This window comes from Bombina bombina, chromosome 2 (genome assembly GCF_027579735.1).
Source record: "Bombina bombina isolate aBomBom1 chromosome 2, aBomBom1.pri, whole genome shotgun sequence".
Classification (NCBI taxonomy): Eukaryota; Metazoa; Chordata; class Amphibia; order Anura; family Bombinatoridae; genus Bombina; species Bombina bombina.
In genome coordinates, this window is record NC_069500.1 from 939,021,752 (window position 1) to 939,042,672 (window position 20,921).

Below are 20,921 nucleotides of genomic sequence, written 5' to 3' on the forward strand. Positions count from 1 at the left end.
GTCTAATACTTTTGTTACATAATAAAATAAGTTAATTATATTAGTCTGACACGATCTCCCTGAAGTAAAACAAAGTTGATTTTGTTGCTCTAAATTGTTTGTCTTTATGTAAGTCATAATTCTTTTCTTTTACGAGAGTTTCCATTAATTTCCCTACTACTGAAGTTAAACTAACTGGCCTGTAGTTACCAGATTCTTCCCTACTGCCCTTTTTATGAAGAGGTACTACATTCACTATTCTCCAATCATCTGGAACAGCTCCTGTTAATAGTGACTAATTAAACAGATCAGTTAATGGGGCAGTTAGCACTGATCAATGAATATTATCAGGACCCACTGACTTTTTAAATTTATTTTTGATAATGCTAACAAAACCTTCATCATGTTATTTAATACAGGAATCCCAAAATCTTTCTTTCATGATTTAGATAGAGGATGTAGTCATTTTTGTTTTTAATGCAGTTTCTTTCTTACATAAACCAGTGATTCCTTGTCAGGTTTGCTGAGGCATGTGCTTCTCCAGCAGAGCTGTGGGTATTGTCTGTAGTAAGCATGAAGCACAGAGCTGATACTGCTATGATAGTTACAGCATATTTAAATCGTCTTTCATATGCATATTTTTAAAAGGGCTTTTCAATGGTAAAAAAAAGCTCTCTATTTCTAATTTTACTGTCCCTTGCAGACAGTCGGGCCGATTTAACATGCTGCAAATGCAGCAGTTTCTGCACGAGCCGTCAGGCACGCCGGAAACATAAGTTAAGAAGAAGCGGTCTTAAGACCGCTGCTCCTTAACTCATCCACCACTTCTGAAGCGGCGGACAGCAATCATCCCGATCAGATACTATCGGAATGATTGACACCCCCTGCTAGCGGCCGATTGGCCACAAATCTGCCGGGGCTGCATTGCAAAAGCATTTCACTAGAAATGCTTGTGCAATGTTAAATGCCGACAGCGTATGCTGTCCTGAACAGGACCCAGACTGGAGGTTACACTTGTCCTGCAAAACCTTACTATAGTACATTTTACGTTTAATGTAATCTATTTATATTAAAGGGACACTCAAGTCAAAATCAACTTTTATGATTCAGATAGAACATGAAGTTTTAAGACACTTTCCAATTTACTTCCATTATCAAATTTTGCCCAGTCTTCTTATATTCACACTTTTTGGGGAACAAGAACCTTTTGAGCATGTGCACAAGCTCTCAGGGTAAACTTATACTAGTGTATGAATGGCTGATGTCACAAGGTACAGGGGGCCAGAAAATGGGAGCAAAAATAAATTTGTCAGAAAAAAATCTACTGCTTATTTGAAATTCAGGGTAGATGTTAAATCATTGTCTTTTTATTATGTATTTGTTTATGATATATTTCTACTGCATTGAGTGGTCCTTTAAAGGGACAGTATACTGTAAAATTATTTTTCCCTTAATGTGTTTCCAATTACTTTTTTTTACCAGCTGCAGATGTATGAGATTTGATTTTTTTAAGGCTTATTTGTGTATATGAATGAGCTGATTTTGTGTTTTGAAGCCACAACCTAATAAAATGGGATTAGCTTGTAGGTATAATCAGATCTCATTACTTTATCACATTGTGTACGTATACTTGCTTCTTTATCTTATATCTGTCCATAAACCAATCACCAGTACTTAGAGAGAACAATGGGAAATTAACATTTTATTACCTTATCTCTTCTATAACCCACTGGGAGTGTAATTTCTTCTACTGGCTGTGTTAATACAGCTTGGCCTTGAGGCCAAAAACTTTCAGAATGGGTGGGGATACCACAGGCTAAATAAACTATTTCAAATGCCAATATAAGGTTAAAGTGAAAGTCAATTCTAGCGTTGTACAAACGCTAGGATTGACTATTGAAACAAATAAAGGGGACTTTCATTCATGAAGTATAAGATACTTCATGTAGAAAGCTCCTTTATTTGATTCAACCGATCGCCGTTCTTAGCTGCTACAACAGCCCACGGCTAAAAAATTTTTTGCTAAGAGGTGAGGTTTTCACCACTTAGCCAATAGCCGTACGGTAAATCTGGCTCCCATGGGCGCCAAGCTGGATTTACCGCACGGCTATTGGCTAAGAGGTGAAAACGTCACCTCTTAGCAAAAAAATGTATTAGCCGTGGGATGCCGTAGCAGCTAAGAACGGCGATCGGTTGAAACAAATAAAGGAGCTTTCTACATGAAGTATCATACTTCATGAATGAAAGTCCCCTTTATTTGTTTTAATAGTCAATCCTAGCGTTTGTTAAACGCTAGGATTGACTTTCACTTTAATGGAAATACTTGTAAACAATTTTTTTTTTTAAATAATTTTTATTGAGGTTATACATGTACTATGACAAACAAATTGCTTTACAGGAAACATATACATATACAAATAAAAAAAAGAAGCATGTCAATCATATTACCAAAGTGTATAATCATAGCCGTTACATCACGTGTATGCAATACACTAAAAAATAAACCTCACTTTTTCCATATTTTCTCTGATTCTATATAATGGCATATATAAGGCATTAACATGTAGCAATGCACTATACATAACTGATATAGAGAAAGTATACTAGTTACATTTCTATTTAATGACATAGATAAGGAATAAACATGTAGCAATGCACTATACATAACTGATATAGAAAATATATATTAGTTAAATTATTTATTAATCTTTTGATATCCCCAAAAAAATAGATGAAAAAATAAATGAATAGTAAATTTTAACTTACAATATAAAGGGACTAAAAAAGGTAGAATGTAATTGAGGAAGAAATATCCTTGAGTGCGGTAAGTTTCAAGGGAAACTGTGCAAGAATACTCTAGTATAATCACAAGTCACTAGAGTTCTATATATGTGAGGGGCGGGGGGAGGGATAATAATCATAGGTTTTCTTAACTGGGAATAAGGACCTTTAAGTTTAAAAATGGTATGTAATTGCCTTCAAGATGGGGTAGACAGGTGGGACCTGGAGGGAAGTATTCCATAGGTACGTACATATATTTATATACCTACAAAGGGAACAGCTCTATTTGGCAAGATATGACCGTTGAGCTGAAGGAGACAATTGTGGCATTTCTGTTATTTCTGGTACCTTAACCTATACTAAACATATAAAATCTAAATATACTCTAAATATAAGTGCCCTCGAACCAAAATTATATATGCCTCCAGAACATTAAGGTTTGAAATGACTTACAGTGGTTCAGATAGAACACAAATACATCTAGATTATTCTAAATGAATCCCACCATCTGGGCATGGGCCCTATACCCAGTGATAGGTAGACATACAGAAGCAGATGTCTATAATTAAGAAACAACATAACATCATAAGTGCTTATATATACTAAGAGAGAGCGAGACCTTGCGCACAGCGCCAAAGGCACCCTTTTAATTTCAGATCAATACCTTACTCTGGGAGGATGTCTATACTACCCTAATATATGGAAAATCATTACTTAGGCTAGGGACACTGAACGATTTCTTGACACTGCCCATGGTGGACTAAGTCTCCTTCCCTGAACAAAGGGTATAACATAGAGCCAGTGTAGAGGACCCTTGTTAAATAATCTTGGTAGATGAGCCTTATAAAGTACCACAGCTAATTTATAATGTATATTGTGAGAATAAACCAGGAAAACAGAGGATGAGTAATATATATAAGAGCGATTAAACCTTCAGCTATAATTCTTAGCACAGGAGCCCATCTTTGGTACTATATTAACTAATATACTATTGGAATAAGAGATGTTCAGCCTTTAGTGGTGTTGATTATCTGGGGCTTCCTAGTGAGGGAAGTACCTTAAAATCATCATGTTTCTTGATATATAATACAACACTTGCCCCGCCTTATTGACAAGAGACAATATGACTGTAATTTATCATGTATGGGCTGGGGAATTGTAATAAAATACCAAGTATAAAAAGTATAATACTAGTGTAGGGTAAGTCTGAAACTAGGAAAATACAAGATAGTGCCATGCAATTTTTTTGATAGCTGTCAGAAGGGACAATGATAAAAATACTATAAATTGCTCTTAGGGGCATTTACCCCTACAGTTTCCATGTACACATATTTGACAGATAATGGGAGCCATCTTGGTATGTAGAACAGAATACATCATTATATTTAGGGCCCAAAAGGATGTTAAACATGCAGTGAATCATAGCGTAGATATATCAAGTCTGTAGGAGCCCGAGCTGTATCATTGTGCAAACTACATAACTATAAACAATTACCTCCAATTATAGAGTGTGTTCTAACAGTGAAAATATAAGCTAGGGTAAACTATAAAGGCATAGCTTACAACTACTACCTCCAGGACAGACTCATCTTTTAAAAGTATATGTAATAATGAGTGAATATAAAATATGTATAAACAGTAACAACATATGGAGTTAACATATCTGAGTCTCTAAAAGTATTAAACATGAAAACCAATACCTGAGTTGACGAGGGCATAATATATAATAATGAAATATGCGTGTATAGATATTCTCATTTACCTGACTATGGTAGACTAAGTATGAATAGCTATCTCCACGGAACTAATATTAACTCTAAACTAGTCCTGTCTCATTAGCGCTCTACACTCCAAATTGGTTAGGAGACATTATTTTAACATCATATACACAATATAACTACTCATTCTAAGAACATTAAACATATAAACTTGTCTTAAGGATTAGTTCCTGGAGTATATCAGCTTAAAAGAGACCTTCGTGAGGGGGGGATTTTGACAAAACAGAATCCTAATCTTGCTGTTGGTCTTAGAGGGGAAGATAACTAGATTGCAAATGTTAGCTCTAATTTAAAGGTAGCTATGAAAATATGATTTTAGCAATCTGGGTAAGGATAAAAAAAAGCCATTCTAAAGGAGTACTTTAAATGCAAAGTATTATATAAATGTAGTGGCATACAGCATTGATAGTATACAGATACGCATTAAACTAGATTGCTAATGATATATATATAGTGAAAGCTTATGGGTAATAGGCAAACCTACTGAAGCTCCACTCATAATACGAGAGGAAGGAGGATACAATAACATTATAGAGGCCATCTTAAGTTGGTTTGTTAGTGATGCCTTGTCTAAGTTAAAGGTCTATAAAGTTAGTTGGTTGATAAGGCTAACAAAATATTTCCTTGATATCTTTCCTGCTATATAAAACTGACATAAATAACTGTGTTATAAATGCCTGATAACACTGAAAGCAAGGCTGTATCTTGAACAAGTGGCATGAAAGGCTGTTAGCAGGACAGAACCATAAAACATTCATATAAGACCAGTAACTATAAAAAGGACAGATTACTTTAGCTAGAAGCCTTAAGGCCATGTTATTGGTGAAATGAAGAAGAAGGCGCCACAATAGTGCGAAATCAATGGTGTTAGATCAAACACGCACATGTACAAGTTGTACTTACTAGATGTAAGACACTTGAGAAGTGCCACAAAAGCGTACTGGACTCTTAATAGCTGCCCAGATAGCTATCCTCTTGCGGTTCAGGTACGACTCCACTTGTCAGGCCGGAACATATAGGCTGAGCTGTATACTACGCCAAACAATTGGAACCAACAGTGAGGTGATGGAATAAAATCTTGTGATGACAAAGTCGTTAAAATTGACTTCAATTTATTAAAATATAGTAAAAACAAAACGCGTTTCCCGGTTCACAGACCGTTTCATCAGGTGTATTCTACTGTTTAAAACATAATCACTTAAATACAAATATTCGGCGTCTATTGCAGATCAATGCGCATGCGTATCCAAATCTAAAGGCCATGTTAACTTATGTGGAAGTCTTTTTTCTGTCCCATAACGATAAACAGTGAAACCCCATAATATATTCCTTATAAGCAGTTAAAGGCTGTTGCCAATGGCCGTGCAACAAAGTCTTTAGCCTATGCCTATAGCATACGATACCCAGGTCTCCAGTAGCTGCGTTTGATGAGGGGACATAGAAAAACATACATGAGGGCTCCGCATATCGCTTTTGTGACCTAGGCCTACAGGATAACTACCATCTACCCGGAATTGGAGTAAAGAGACCAAATCAGCAAAGTAGGTCGACATGACTGTAGACGCTTCTCCTGAGCCATCTGTGGATGTGTCCAGTTCCACAATTCCGACTGCCTCCAGACCAGTCGCCACACACCCACAGTCCGGCATTGTTAGCCTGCTTTGTGGTCTCCTGCCCTTCAGATCGTGATCGGGCGTGTAATCTCTTGGCGGGTAAGTATTTGTCGGGGTGTTCTGTGCCTTCTGTACCTAGATAAAGGATAAAGGATCAGTTAACATCTGAGAGGCGGCCACCATTAAAGTGAACGTCAACTCAACCATACCTGTTTACGCCATATGTTCAATCAAAACAATTTAGGAGGACTTTCATTCATCGTTTTTGCAGGTCTTAAAATTGAAAGTTGAAAAATACCTTATACTATTGTTTTTTCAATCGCGCTTCCTCCACCCGCCATTTAGTTCCTTTTTCTGTGGTTGATTGACATCAAGGATTTCCAATAGTGTTTTCCACCCTGTGGCGTCCAGCCCCTTTTTTCCAACGTCATGCACTTCTTCTGCACATGCGTTACATGAAAATCTCCTTTTCTGAAGCAATGCGTGTCCACGAGACACGCATGCTCTATCGATATAACATAGTATATGTTGTATCGATAGAGCATGCGTGTCTCATAGAGTATACTTTCAGCTCTGCCTGCCGGGGGATTTAACAAAATAGGCTGCCTGTCATGGGGGATATACAGAAGAGGGCAACCCTTGAATGCAAAATCCTCCAGCTCAGCCAGCAGACTCTTTCTCGCTGCCCTCCGCCCGAGAACTATACCTGAGCGAAGTGAGATGTTAGGGCCAGCAGCGACGAGTTGAGCAGGTCCTGCTCTTCCTCCAGCTTTCTCAGCTTTTCCGCCATCTCCCCGGTCACCGCTAGCAGACCAACAGACCTACCACCGACTTCACCCTTCAGCACATCCGCCAGGTTTGAGGCCTGCTCCTCGGCATCTTCAGCCACTGCACCAACCGGAGCCCAGCGCTCCCCGGTGTAGGGCTCCCTGTCAGATAAGGAGATCTCGTCGGCAGACATGGCAGCGCTGTCATTTTGAGCATGGCAGCGCTGTCATGTTGAGGAATTCTGGTGACGTCAGCACAAAGCTGCAGCTGCCTGTTGCCCTGGAAACGTCGGAAACACATACTTCTGGTTTGTTGTATGCTTTTAACGCATGCGCATATTGTGTACATCAGTTTGGAACGCATGCGTATAGTAAGGGCGCATAGTAAGAGCTCCACGGGTGCGCGCTTTCAAGGAAGTGCCGGATGGGAGGAGTTCAATCTCAAACCGGAGATAAGTTGTTTTTTAAACTATTATACAAATTGTTTATTTATTTATTTTAAAAAGCTAACGGTTGGAATAGCGAAGTGCTAAACTAGTGTTAGGAGGCTTCAGGATTTGAAAACTTGACATTCACTTTAAGGGTACAACCATTTCTGTTACCTGAGTAGAGTGCAGTTCTGTCTCATTTTGAAATATTCGATCATGGGAATCTGAAGATTCAGTGAACTGTGCAGTACAACAGCAAGTGACTTGACTTTGAAGTCCCAGGGTTGTTACCGGAGGTTCTGCCTGGCTGTTAATGGCCCCTGGGGCTTCGCCGCCATCTTGAAAGCCATGTGAAGTGGAGACTTTTTTTAAGAGTTGCACTATTAGGAGGTTCAGACCTAAGAATTGATCTTCTATAATTTCGCAAAGGTCCCCCCCCCCCCTGGGTAATCATTGCCTGAAGCAACGCCGTGATTGGAAGAAGCTGGTTTCGTCATTGCTGGGTAAGTAAACTAGGAAGAAGCAGGTGGGGCGTTTCAGAACGGCGATCCAGCGTTTCAGAAGAACAAGGTAAGTATTTTTAAAATACGGTGCTATGTCAATTTTCATGAATGAAAGTGCCCCTGTTTTTAATAGTTTTTTTAAAAACCGGGAACTTTCACATGAAAATTGACCTTCACTTTAAGTTCAGGTGTTTGAGCCACACATACAGTCTTATATATTCCCCCATTAATATTTCTTTATGTTTTAATTTTCAAGTATCTTTTCTTATTGTGAATAGAACAGTTGAAATGGAAAAAAAAGGATGTGTAGCTTGGTAGAGGGTTGCCAAATCTACTGTACATAAAACATAAGAGCTACCTTGTCTATTTATTTAAAGGGACATGGAAATGAATAGTATGTATAGTGCATTAATAAAGGGCTGCATAAAAATTTTTTTTAAGTTTGCATTGGCATTGGTGCAGAGGTGCTAATAGGTAGGCAAGCTCTGTGTACAACACATGGAGCATACTTACCCATAAGCACTGTGCATGTGCTATTACAACCTTTTTATAAAGCTGCTTAGTAGCAGCTACTCCATGGCAGAATGCTGTCCCTTTAAGTGTCAGGTTTATTTTGGTAGCCAAAGAATGTTGTGTGTTTGTATGTGTGTGTCTGTATGTGTCTGTGTGTGTATGTCTGTATTTGTGTTAGCACATGTGTCTGTGTGTGTATGTGTGTATGTCATTATCATTATGTGTATGTCTGTATGTGTATGTACATGTCTGTATGTATGTTTTGTGTGTGTATGTCTGTATTTGTGAGTGGGTGTATGTGTGTTTGTATTTGTGTGTATGTATGTCTGTATTTGTGTGTGTGTGCATGTCTGTATGTATGTTTGTGTGTGTATGTCTGTATTTGTGAGTGGGTGTATGTGTGTTTGTATTTGTGTGTATGTATGTCTGTATTTGTGTGTGTGTGTGTGCATGTCTATGTATGTTTCTGTGTGTATGTCTGTATTTGTGAGTGGGTGTATGTGTGTTTGTATTTGTGTGTATGTATGTCTGTATTTGTGTGTGTGTGTGCATGTCTGTATGTATGTTTGTGTGTGTATGTCTGTATTTGTGAATAGGAGTATGTGTGTTTGTATGTGTCTGTATGTGTGTATAGCTGTATTTGTGAGTGGGTATATGTGTGTTTGTATTTGTGTGTGTGTGTGTGTGTGTGTCTGTATTTGTGTATAGCTGTATTTGTGAGTGGGTATATGTGTCTTTGTATTTGTGTGTGTGTGTGTCTGTATGTGTGAGTGATTCTCTGGGTCTGATTTATCATGCCCCGTATTGATCAGAATGTATCTGTTTCCGCTAGAAACAGGAGTTATGAAGCAGTGGTCTTAAAGGGACACTAAATCCCAAATTTTTCTTTCATGATTCAGATAGAGATTACAATTTTAAACAACATTCCAATTTAAGTCTATTATCTAATTTGCTTAATTCTTTAGATATCTTTTGTTAAAGAAATAGCAATACACATGGGTGAGCCAATCACATGAGGGCTCTATGTGCAGCTACCAATCAGCAGCTCCTGAGCCTATCTAGGTATGCTTTTTAGTAAAGGATAGCACGAGAATGAAGCAAATTGGATAATAGAAGTAAATTAGAAAGTTGTTTAAAATTGCATGCACTTTCTAAATCATTAAAGAAAAAATTTGGCTTTTATGTCCCTTTAAGACCGCTGCTCCTTAACTTGTCCTCCACCTCTGAGGCGGCAGACAGCAATCCGCACGATCGCATACGATCGGGTTGATTGACATCCCCTGCTAGTGCAGGGGGCGGCATTGCACAAGCATTTCTAGTGAAATGCTGGTGCAATGATAAATGCCCACAGCGTATGGTGTCGGCATTTATCGATGTGCAGCGGACATGATCCAATACAGCGGATCATGTCCGTCTGCACAATGATAATTCGGCCCCTCTGTATGTGTGTGTGTGTGTCTGTATTTGTGAATGTGTGTATTTGTGCGTGTGTGTTCCTGTATGTGTGTGTGTTCCTGTGTATGTGTGTGCATGTTTGTGAGATAATAAAAATAAGAAACTTTAAAACTTTGAAAATAAATAAAAATTTCAAATAAAAAAAATAAGAAACTTTAGGACCTGCTGTTGTCTTAATTAGTTAATGGTATAAATAGACTGTAATTTAAAATCGGAGTAGCTGTTAACTTTGAGGGGGAAATAACTTGTCACGGATAATGTAATAGATTTAATGATTGTACAGATAATAGTAAGTTAGTAGTAATAAATAAATGTGCTTACTGCTATTTAAAGAGATATACAACTCAAGTCATAATTTAATTGTCAGTGATTTTAACTTGAATGTAAATTGATTTCTATTAACAATACTTGAATCCATAAGTTAAAGGGACACTGAATCCATTTTTTTTTTCTTCCATGATTCAGATAGAGCACACAATTTTAGGCAACTTTCTAATTTACTCCTATTATCAATTTTTCTATGTTCTCTTGGTATCTTTATTTGAAAAAAGCAGGAATGTAAGCTAAGGAGCAGACTCATTTTTGGTTCAGGACCCTGGATAGCGCTTGCTGATTGGTGGCTTGTAAGCTTTACATTCCTGCTTTTTCAAATAAAGATACCAAGAGAACATAGAAAAATTGATAATAGGAGTAAATTAGAAAGTTGCCTAAAATTGCATGCTCTGTCTGAAAGAAAAAAAGTTGGGTTCAGTGTCCCTTTAAAGGGACAGTAAACCTTAAAAATAATGTTATATAATTCTGCACATAGTGCAGAATTATATAACATTATATTAGCGCAAACATTATAAATCATAATTTCCCCTTTGAATTTTTTTAAAAAACTGCTGTTTTACAGACCCGCTCTTTGTGATCTTCTGAGCGGGTCTGTCTTTTTCAAACAGCGCATCGGGCCAGCTGTATAGTCACCGCCCGGCCCGACCGCGCCATAGTACTAAGTGCAGCTCGCTCCTGCTCTGTCAGACAGCAGGAGCGAGCTGCACTTACTGTTATAGCGCGGTCGGGCCGGGCTGTGACTATACAGCTGGCCCGATGCGCTGTTTGAAAAAGGCCCCCTCAGAAGATCACAAAGAGCAGGTCTGTAAAACAGCAGTTTTTTAAAAAAATTCAAAGGGGAAATTATGATTTATAATGTTTGCGCTAATATAATGTTATATAATTCTGCACTATGTGCAGAATTATATAACATTATTTTTAAGGTTTACTGACACTTTAAGGTAGCTTTTCCTTGGATCCTCTTCTCTAGAGGTGCAGCTAACCACAAATGTGCATCAGGAATAAACAAACAGCAGGCCCGGTCAGGCTAGCTACCAAGTAATAAAAAGACACCCAAACGTTCCTGTGGGAACTAAAGTGAAGAATAAGCCTGCAGATATTTAAAAACATGCTTCAACATACGTAAGAAAAACAATGATCCAGTTTTCTTGTTAACACCTTATAAAGCAGAAACAATATCTCCTCTCACTGAATTTACTGCATTTTAGGCTAGATTACAAGTGAGACGCAAATGTTTTTTTGCGCAAGCGATGTGTTTCCACAAGCCTTTTTCATTCCGCTGATATTACAAGTTGAGTGAAATCGCTTACAGGGAGTGCAGAATTATTAGGCAAATGAGTATTTTGACCACATCATCCTCTTTATGCATGTTGTCTTACTCCAAGCTGTATAGGCTCGAAAGACTACTACCAATTAAGCATATTAGGTGATGTGCATCTCTGTAATGAGAAGGGGTGTGGTCTAATGACATCAACACCCTATATCAGTTGTGCATAATTATTAGGCAACTTCCTTTCCTTTGGCAAAATGGGTCAAAAGAAGGACTTGACAGGCTCAGAAAAGTCAAAAATAGTGAGATATCTTGCAGAGGGATGCAGCACTCTTAAAATTGCAAAGCTTCTGAAGCATGATCATCAAACAATCAAGCGTTTCATTCAAAATAGTCAACAGGGTCGCAAGAAGCGTGTGGAAAAACCAAGGCGCAAAATAACTGCCCATGAACTGAGAAAAGTCAAGCGTGCAGCTGCCAAGATGCCACTTGCCACCAGTTTGGCCATATTTCAGAGCTGCAACATCACTGGAGTGCCCAAAAGCACAAGGTGTGCAATACTCAGAGACATGGCCAAGGTAAGAAAGGCTGAAAGACGACCACCACTGAACAAGACACACAAGCTGAAACGTCAAGACTGGGCCAAGAAATATCTCAAGACTGATTTTTCTAAGGTTTTATGGACTGATGAAATGAGAGTGAGTCTTGATGGGCCAGATGGATGGGCCCGTGGCTGGATTGGTAAAGGGCAGAGAGCTCCAGTCCGACTCAGACGCCAGCAAGGTGGAGGTGGAGTACTGGTTTGGGCTGGTATCATCAAAGATGAGCTTGTGGGGCCTTTTCGGGTTGAGGATGGAGTCAAGCTCAACTCCCAGTCCTACTGCCAGTTTCTGGAAGACACCTTCTTCAAGCAGTGGTACAGGAAGAAGTCTGCATCCTTCAAGAAAAACATGATTTTCATGCAGGACAATGCTCCATCACACGCGTCCAAGTACTCCACAGCGTGGCTGGCAAGAAAGGGTATAAAAGAAGAAAATCTAATGACATGGCCTCCTTGTTCACCTGATATGAACCCCATTGAGAACCTGTGGTCCATCATCAAATTTGAGATTTACAAGGAGGGAAAACAGTACACCTCTCTGAACAGTGTCTGGGAGGCTGTGGTTGCTGCTGCACGCAATGTTGATGGTGAACAGATCAAAACACTGACAGAATCCATGGATGGCAGGCTTTTGAGTGTCCTTGCAAAGAAAGGTGGCTATATTGGTCACTGATTTGTTTTTGTTTTGTTTTTGAATGTCAGAAATGTATATTTGTGAATGTTGAGATGTTATATTGGTTTCACTGGTAAAAATAAATAATTGAAATGGGTATATATTTGTTTTTTGTTAAGTTGCCTAATAATTATGCACAGTAATAGTCACCTGCACACACAGATATCCCCCTAAAATAGCTAAAACTAAAAACAAACTAAAAACTACTTCCAAAAATATTCAGCTTTGATATTAATGAGTTTTTTGGGTTCATTGAGAACATGGTTGTTGTTCAATAATAAAATTAATCCTCAAAAATACAACTTGCCTAATAATTCTGCACTCCCTGTAGTGCAATCGCCATTTATGCTTCAATACTTACCGCGATCTCAGAGCACACAATATATACAGTATGTACACACATAAACATATATATAAGTGCATTATAGCCCTTTGCCATTAAAGGGACAGGAAACCCAAAACATTTATTTCATGATTTAGGAAGAACATACAAAAAGAAACATAAAGGAGTAATTTTTCATACATTTTATACTCTGCTGCTGGTATAACAAGTCCTTGTGAACACATTAAAGGGAAAATAATTTTACAGTACACTGTACCTTTAAAGGGGAATCTGGAGTAAAAAACGGGGACATAGATTAAATTGTTGTATATTTATGTTGTGTTCTATTGCTTTTTATATATATATATATATATATATATATATATATATATATATATTTCTATTTAGTATATGAATGTTTGTTTTTCTTTTGCTAAATAAATATTTTTGTTCTTTCTGCTTTTTTAGTCAAATTAGTTGAGGATAACAGGTCTACTTATATTTAAAGAGACAGTTTACACCGTGGTCATCTTAAAGTCATACCTTAGATTAAGCTGCAAATATCTTCCTGCACCTTTTCTATATCATGCAGCAGGAACCGTAAAAAAGTTATTTTAAAATGAATATTGTTTCTGGCCACTTTGAAATGGCTGCCAAGCTCAGCACACTGCTGACATCATATGATCTGGGCTGCATATGCCATCCAATCACAAAAGCCTCACTAGTTGGATTCAAAATGTTATTCAACAGAGTGCCTAGATGCAGCCCACATAGTGATGTCATCAGTGGGCAGAGCTTGGCAGCCATTTCAAACTGGTGAGAAACAATATTAATTTTAAAATAACTTTTTTACTGTTCCTGCTGCATGATATATTTGCAGCTTTATCTAAGGTAAGGCTTTAAGATGACTAAGGTGTAGTCGGCCCCTTTTAATTCTTGCTTAGGAATGCACAGCTAATTTTGATGTAGAACAGTATGTTCTGGTAACTAGTTTATTGATTTATGAAAATCTATAGGTTATTATTGAGCTTGAATATGTTCTCTCTTCTTCATATGTCCACAGGCAGAACTGATTTGCAGCCTCACCCATAAACTTGAAGTCCTCAAGGAAGCAAAGGAAAGTCTTCTGGCTGATATCAAGCTCAACAATAGCCTTGGGGAGGAGGTAGAGACGATAATTGAGACACTCTGCAAACCCAATGAATTTGACAAGTACAAGATGTTCATAGGAGATCTGGATAAGGTGGTGAACCTGCTGTTATCACTCTCAGGACGTCTTGCCAGGGTGGAGAACGTACTAAGCAGCTTAGGTGAAGAAGCTAATGCAGAAGAACGGGTGTGTATATTTTCCACTAAATAGCTCTGTAGTGTGTATTCAGTATATAAACATGACATGGCATGAACCTTTCATTCATTGTATTGCCTTAAAGGGATATTATACTCTTCAAGATTATATTATAAAATGTTTTTCTACTTGTACACGCTGATTTGTGCATGTGCAGTTTGAAATAGCTCATTGAAAAATATTAAACGTGCACTGCTAAACTGTCATACAAAAAAACTGTGGGCGGAGCTTGGCAGCTATTTTCAGCTGCTAACAAACAATGGTTATTTAAAAGTACTTGTTACAAGCTTATAGATGCTTTCCTGGTATGTAACAATAAGTAATAAAGAATATGGGGCCGAATTATCAAGCTCCGAGGCTCACCGGAAACAGCAGTTATGAAGCAGCGGTCTATAAGACAGCTGCTCCATAACTTGTCTGCTGCCTCTGAGGCTGCGGTCTTCAAACCGCCCGATCCTATGTGATTGGGCTGATTGACACCCCCTGCTAGCAGCCGATTGGCCGCGAATCTGCAGGGGAGGCATTGCACAAGCAGTTCACATTTAAATCCAAACATTCCTCTTTTGAGGGCGGATTTTCAGAAACTCAGGGCCCCACCACTGAAGCAGAATGTGTCCTTTAATTTCAGGTTTGAACATTTTCACGCTCTGTTACGTTAGGTTTTAATTCTTAGAAAGTGGAGTATTGTCTTACTACAGACAAACAACCAGTTTACAAGATTGGTAAATTCATTAAAGGAACACTAAACAGAGTGTGCACAAGTAGTGGAGTTATTCATGTAGTTCTGTACTATACTATTCATAATAATAGTTTACTCCAGTTCTTAACAAGTGCTTAATTTTACAGTGGCATTTTGGATTTGGATAAGTCACAAATGAAATGTCATGTTGTTATGCCTCCTGTTAATATGACAATGTAGAAATGAGTTGGTCATCCTTGACATTTTTTTTTTCTCTTTACTATTACAGAACACCTGGAATGAGAAGAAGAAGATGCTTTCTTGTCAGCATGAGGATGCCCGAGAGCTGAAGGAGAACCTGGACCGTCGTGAGAAACTAGTTATGGACATTTTGGTAAACTACCTCACAGTAGAACAGTTCCAGGACTACCAACATTTTGTCAAAATGAAGTCTGCTCTGTTGATTGAGCATCGGGAGCTGGATGACAAGATTAAACTTGGCCAGGAGCAATTAAAGTGTCTGCTGGAAAGCTTACCTAGTGGATTCCATATTGAAGGGATTGGACCCTTGCCAGAGAGAAGAGTTTCCTCATACGGGAACACAAATATACCTCCTCCAATCACCTCTTCACTTTAATGTTATCAACAGCCAACTCAGGCAAAACTGCTAATTTAACTAGATAAGCCTCCTTTCTTACAAAAAAGGAAGCAAACATTTTAAGAATTAATTTCTAAGAAAAAGTGCCACATGGATCATCACTGCAAAGAAACTTAAGAAATTGTTCCAAGTGCTTAATTATGTAGAATTTAATTTTTCGAGTCTAGGGTCCCTAAGAGGGTAAAGGACTGTCAGCTTATGTAATTTACGCTTTATCTATTGTAATAATGTTTACTAAGCTTTATCTTCGGCAAACAAAACAGTTCTAGGCACTGAGACCCAAACACTTTTTAAATGCCAATATTTTTACTAAAAGTATATTGGTTTGAATGGAAACTTTATACGCCCATGATGCACATGTATAAAAAAAAATCGTACTTGTTTTCCCCCGAGCATCTCATTTGCACACGATAAGAAAAATGTATACACTATTTTGCCACACGCTTGTCCTGTTATGAAACAAGGATGTATGTCTTGATGACACTTTCTGCATTCTATTACTATTTATAAAAATTGCTTTTTGTTTTTATTTTTTTTGTGATATATGTAATTTATGTACATATGCTAACCTTAAATGTACTGTAGAAAATACTTTTTCTATGATGTAGAAAGAAAACAATTTTTTTTTTTAACAAAGTTAAGCCCTCAAGATAGTCACTGTTTCCTCTCCATAATTTGTTGCCTTTATATAAAGTTTACATTAACCCTATCACTTCTGAGAGCTCTTGCGGCACAAATGCTTTATGAGAAAAGTACTGCGAATGTATAGGTATTTGGTGGATTATTCACTTGAAACCACTATGAAGTGTTTATTGAATATTAACCAAACGTCACTAAAAGTGTGTCATTAATATTTCAAGAGTGAAATGGGTTTAAGGCACAATTTTTTGTTTTAGAAGTGCCTGAAATGTATTGGTCTCGGGTGCATATAAGATAATATGCAGACTGTTTGTGAATAATGTGTCCTTATGAAGGAAACACTTTGCTTAGCAAAGATACGTCAAGACTGCAATGCCCACCTAATTATGTTTTACTATTTGTTCATACAACCACATACCACTGGATTTTCAAATACTGTTGTGAAAGATAAAAACAATTATGGACAATAAAAAATCTTTACTGTAACTGCTAAATTAAATGTACTTTTATTTCACCGACTGCATCTTTTAAGGACTGTGAAATATTTACTATAATGTTAAGCTTTTCAGTTTCATATGAAATGCAGATGAGCAATCCCTATAATCTTTATGGTGGTCATCAAACAAAGTTAAGAAATAGTGCAAATTCATCAAGAACTGATTAGTGTTTTATATGTAGCATCTATAACAAGCTATTTTTCTTAAATCTTTAAGTCAGAAATTGAAATTTTTTAAACTAGGAGTCAGGTAGAATTTTGAGGAGCCATCCACACACTTTTTTTTTTAGAAACCAGACTAGGATGTATACTGATAGGTGTAGAACAATCAAAAAGTAAAGAGCCAGGGATACAGTTGTAGCTTCCAAGGCTATAAAGATTTAAAAAGTCCATTGAGTATAGAAGTAATTTCCTTCTTAATATGGCTTCGTTCCTTACTTGTGGGAATTCAGAACCTGGCCACCAATGCAAAGACATCCCAACCAAAGGCTTAAATACCTCCCCCACGTCCCTGATATCCCAGTCATTCTTTGCCTTTCGTCATAGGGGGTTGGCAGAGAAGTGTCAGAAGATACGGAGTAGTTCCTTATGAAGGGTATCTACCCTTCGTAATGGGACTGGAGTTTTAAGTAGTCTCGTCAGCCTCTCAGTGAGAGCATTGACGAAAGTTAGGGTCTGGAGATGCAGGGAGAGTCTTTATTGCGAACCCATCCAGACTCATATTAACAGCTCCTAAGCAATCAGTGTTGACGAGTTTCACTGCCTGCTTCCATCACTCAAGTCCATGCCAGGAGCGATGCTACAAGACTGTCGAACTTGAAAGGCTGTGTTTCTGTTCCACGGCATAGATTCCAGTAAGATTGTTTAATTTTTTATACACTTATGTTAACGCAAGAAGACAGGGTCACAGTGTGGCTGCTTTTATCTGTATGGAATCAAGGGTTAATATCTCCGGAAGGGTATTATTGAACAGGGGGGTTATTTACATAAATTGTTTTATTATGTTTATGCTACGACATGTGTGAGATGAGGCTCAGGCAGATGTGGAACGTACAGGTTACTTTCATTTTTGGGAAAAGCTGTGCAGTCTTTTAAGCTTGACACACTTTTTTCTGTAGCAGGGGCAATCCTGCATTCCTGGTTCCTGACCGTGCGGTTTAAGGAGATAGCGGTTTCTCTGTGTGGCCTTGGTCATAGGAGGTGGTGAGTGCCCCAACCATTGGGGGTGTAAAGGTGCCGTTTTATATTGTTTTCTATAGTCCGTTTTATAAGCGCAAGCTATGGAGGACTCTGATACGTTAGAGGCTGCTCCCTCCTTACCTAAGTCTAATACCTGTCTATATTGTGAGGCCACAGTATACCCGCATGCTCAATTATGTTCCACTTGATAAAGTAATCATGTCAAGGAAAGTCTATGTTTAGTTAAACTGAGCCGTCCACCTCTGAGGAGTCTTCGTCATGTGAGTGCACACCCTACAGTCATCTCCTATTACACATGCAGCTTCCCGTAGCACTCCTGATCCTCCATCTGGAGGGGCCCTTTTACCGCCAGACTTCACTGAACAGTTACAAGCGGCAGTGTCTGCGGACTTTAGTGCTTTACCTTGCCCTGCTAAGCACAAGCGGAAGGTCAAATATTGCTATTCTTTCCAGGGGTCATTTACTAGCTTATTAGAGTTATCGGATACAAGATTATCAGTTGATGAAAACGCCTCTGATACTTCAGAGGATGCTCTTTCTGGGTCGGAATCTGCTGCCTCTAAGCCTCTAGCTGCTGAGGAACCAGACTTTAGATTTTGGATTGAACATTTACGCTTTCTGCTAAAGGAAGTTTTGGATATTTTAGAGGTCTAAATTGCCTGAGGAACCTTGTATTACTTAGTTAGATAAGGTCTACGAGGACAGGATTGTACCACAGACCTTCCTGGTTCCCGTAAAGATGGAGAACATTATTAAGAATGAATGGGAAAGACTTGGTTCATCATTTTCCCCTTCTTCCTTTAAAAATGATTCCCGGTTCTGAACTTGCAATTGGAGTTGTGGGGCTCCATCCCCAAGGTGGATGGTGCTATCTCCATGCTTGCTAAGTGCACTACTATCCCGCTTGAGGATAGTTCATCGTTTAAAGAGCCCGTGGATAAGAAGATAGAAACTCTGTTAAGAAAGATGTTTCAACATACGGGATATTTGTTTCAACCCGCAGTGGCTGTTGCTGCAGTTGCTGGAGCGGCTAATTACTGGTGTGACTTATCTGAGTTGATCGAGGTGGAGGGTCCCCTCGACGTGATCCAAGAAAGAATCAAGGCCTTAAGGGTGGCTAATTCTTTTATTTGTGATGCAAATATGCAGATTATTTGCCTGAACACCAAGGCTTCAGGTTTTTCTGTTCAAGCCCGTAGGGCTCTCTGGCTGAAGTCTTGGTCTGCGGACATGACTTCGAAGTCAAGGCTTCTTTCCCTTCCGTTTAAGGGAAAAATTATTTTTGGCCCTGGCCTGGCCTCGATTATCTCCACGGGCACTGGAGGCAAAGGTGCCTTTTTACTGCAGGATAAGAAGAACAAACTGAAGGGACAAGGTCCTACTTTTCGTTCCTTTCATTCGGATAAATCCCAACGTCAGCAGCCCTCCGCAAAGCCTGAGCAATCCAAGGGAACTTAGAAGCCGGCTCAGTCCTGGAATAAGTCCAAGCAGAACAAGAAGCAGAGTCAAAGTCGGCATGAAGGGACGGCCCCGGATCTGCATCGTGTACGGGGCAGACTGTCACTCTTTTCGAAAGCTTGGTTTGGGGACGGGCAAGACCCATGGGTCCTGGAGGTCATCACTAAGGGATACAGGATAGGTTTCAAGTCTCATCCTCCCAGAGGCAGATTCCTCTTGTCAAACCTGTCTTTAATGCCAGAAAAGCGAGAGGCTTTTCTAGGGTGCGTGAGGGACCTTTCCTCCCTGGGAGTCATTGTACCGGTTCCTCTGGCAGAAAGAGGTCTGGGGCACTACTCAAACCTTTCTGTGGTCCCAAAGAAGGAGGGAACTTTTCGCCCGATTCTGGACCTAAAGTGCTTAAACAAATTCCTATCTGTCCCCTTGTTCAAGATGGAGACAATAAGATCCATCCTCCCTTTTATTCAGGAAGGACAGCTCATAACCGCAATAGATCTGAAGGATGCGTACTTTAACGTGCCAATACACAAGGTACACTTCAAGTTCCTAAGGTTTGCGTTCCTGGACCAGCACTTCCAGTTTATTGCTCTTCCATTTAGTCTAGCCACTGTTTCAAGGGTTTTTATGAAGGTTCTAGGGGCTCTGCTTGCGGTGGCCAGAACCAGAGGTATAGCAGTAGCGCCATACTTGGATGATATTCTGGTTTATGCACCGTCTGGCAGGAGACCTTGTGAAAGATCTTCTCTTTCTTCTTCAATCTCATGGATGGAAGGTAAACTTAGAGAAGAGTTTTCTTACTCCCAGTACCAGGGTGGAGTTCCTGGGTACTATATTAGACTCCATATCCATGAAGATATTCCTTACAGACCAGAGACGTTACAAGCTAACTTCCAATTGTCTTGCCCTCCAGACCTCCTTAAGGCCCTCTGTGGCTTGGTGTATAGAGGTGATTGGTGTCATGGTGTCCAGCATGGACATCATTCCTTTTGCCAGATTCCATCTCAGACCACTTCAGCTGTGCATGCTGATTCAGTGGAATGGCGATCATTCGGATCTGTCGCAAAAGATTTCTCTGGACAACCGGTCGAGACAATCGCTCTCCTGGTGGCTCTGTCCAGATCACCTGTCCCAAGGGACATCCTTCTTGAGACCATCCTGGGAGATTGTGACTACAGACGCAAGTCTTTCAGGATGGGGAGAAGTTTGTGGACTCAAAAGGAATCTCTCCTCCCGATCAACATTTTGGAACTTTGAGTAATTTTCAATGCTCTGAGGACTTGGCCTCTTCTGGGTTCGTCCCAGTTTATCAGATTCCAATCAGACAACATAACCTCAGTGGCTTACATCAACCATCGGGGGGAACGAGGAGCTCCCTAGCAATGAGGGAAGTATCTCGGATTCTGGAGTGGGCGGAGGCCCATGACTGCTCA

At 39.2% G+C, this 20,921-nt stretch overlaps 1 protein-coding gene across 4 annotated transcripts in view; it reads left to right on the forward strand.

Annotated features, from left to right (window-relative positions):
• Positions 1-16,823, forward strand: part of LOC128649879 (protein Shroom3) — a 556,958-nt gene extending 540,135 nt beyond the window's left edge. For all 4 annotated transcript variants that reach the window (XM_053703406.1, XM_053703408.1, XM_053703407.1 and 1 more), the window contains 2 exons: positions 14,080-14,352; positions 15,330-16,823. In XM_053703406.1, the coding sequence (XP_053559381.1) occupies positions 14,080-14,352; positions 15,330-15,677 (621 nt within the window). In that variant the 3' untranslated portion in view covers positions 15,678-16,823. The remainder of the gene's footprint in view (positions 1-14,079; positions 14,353-15,329) is intronic.
• Positions 16,824-20,921: the final 4,098 nt, after the last annotated feature.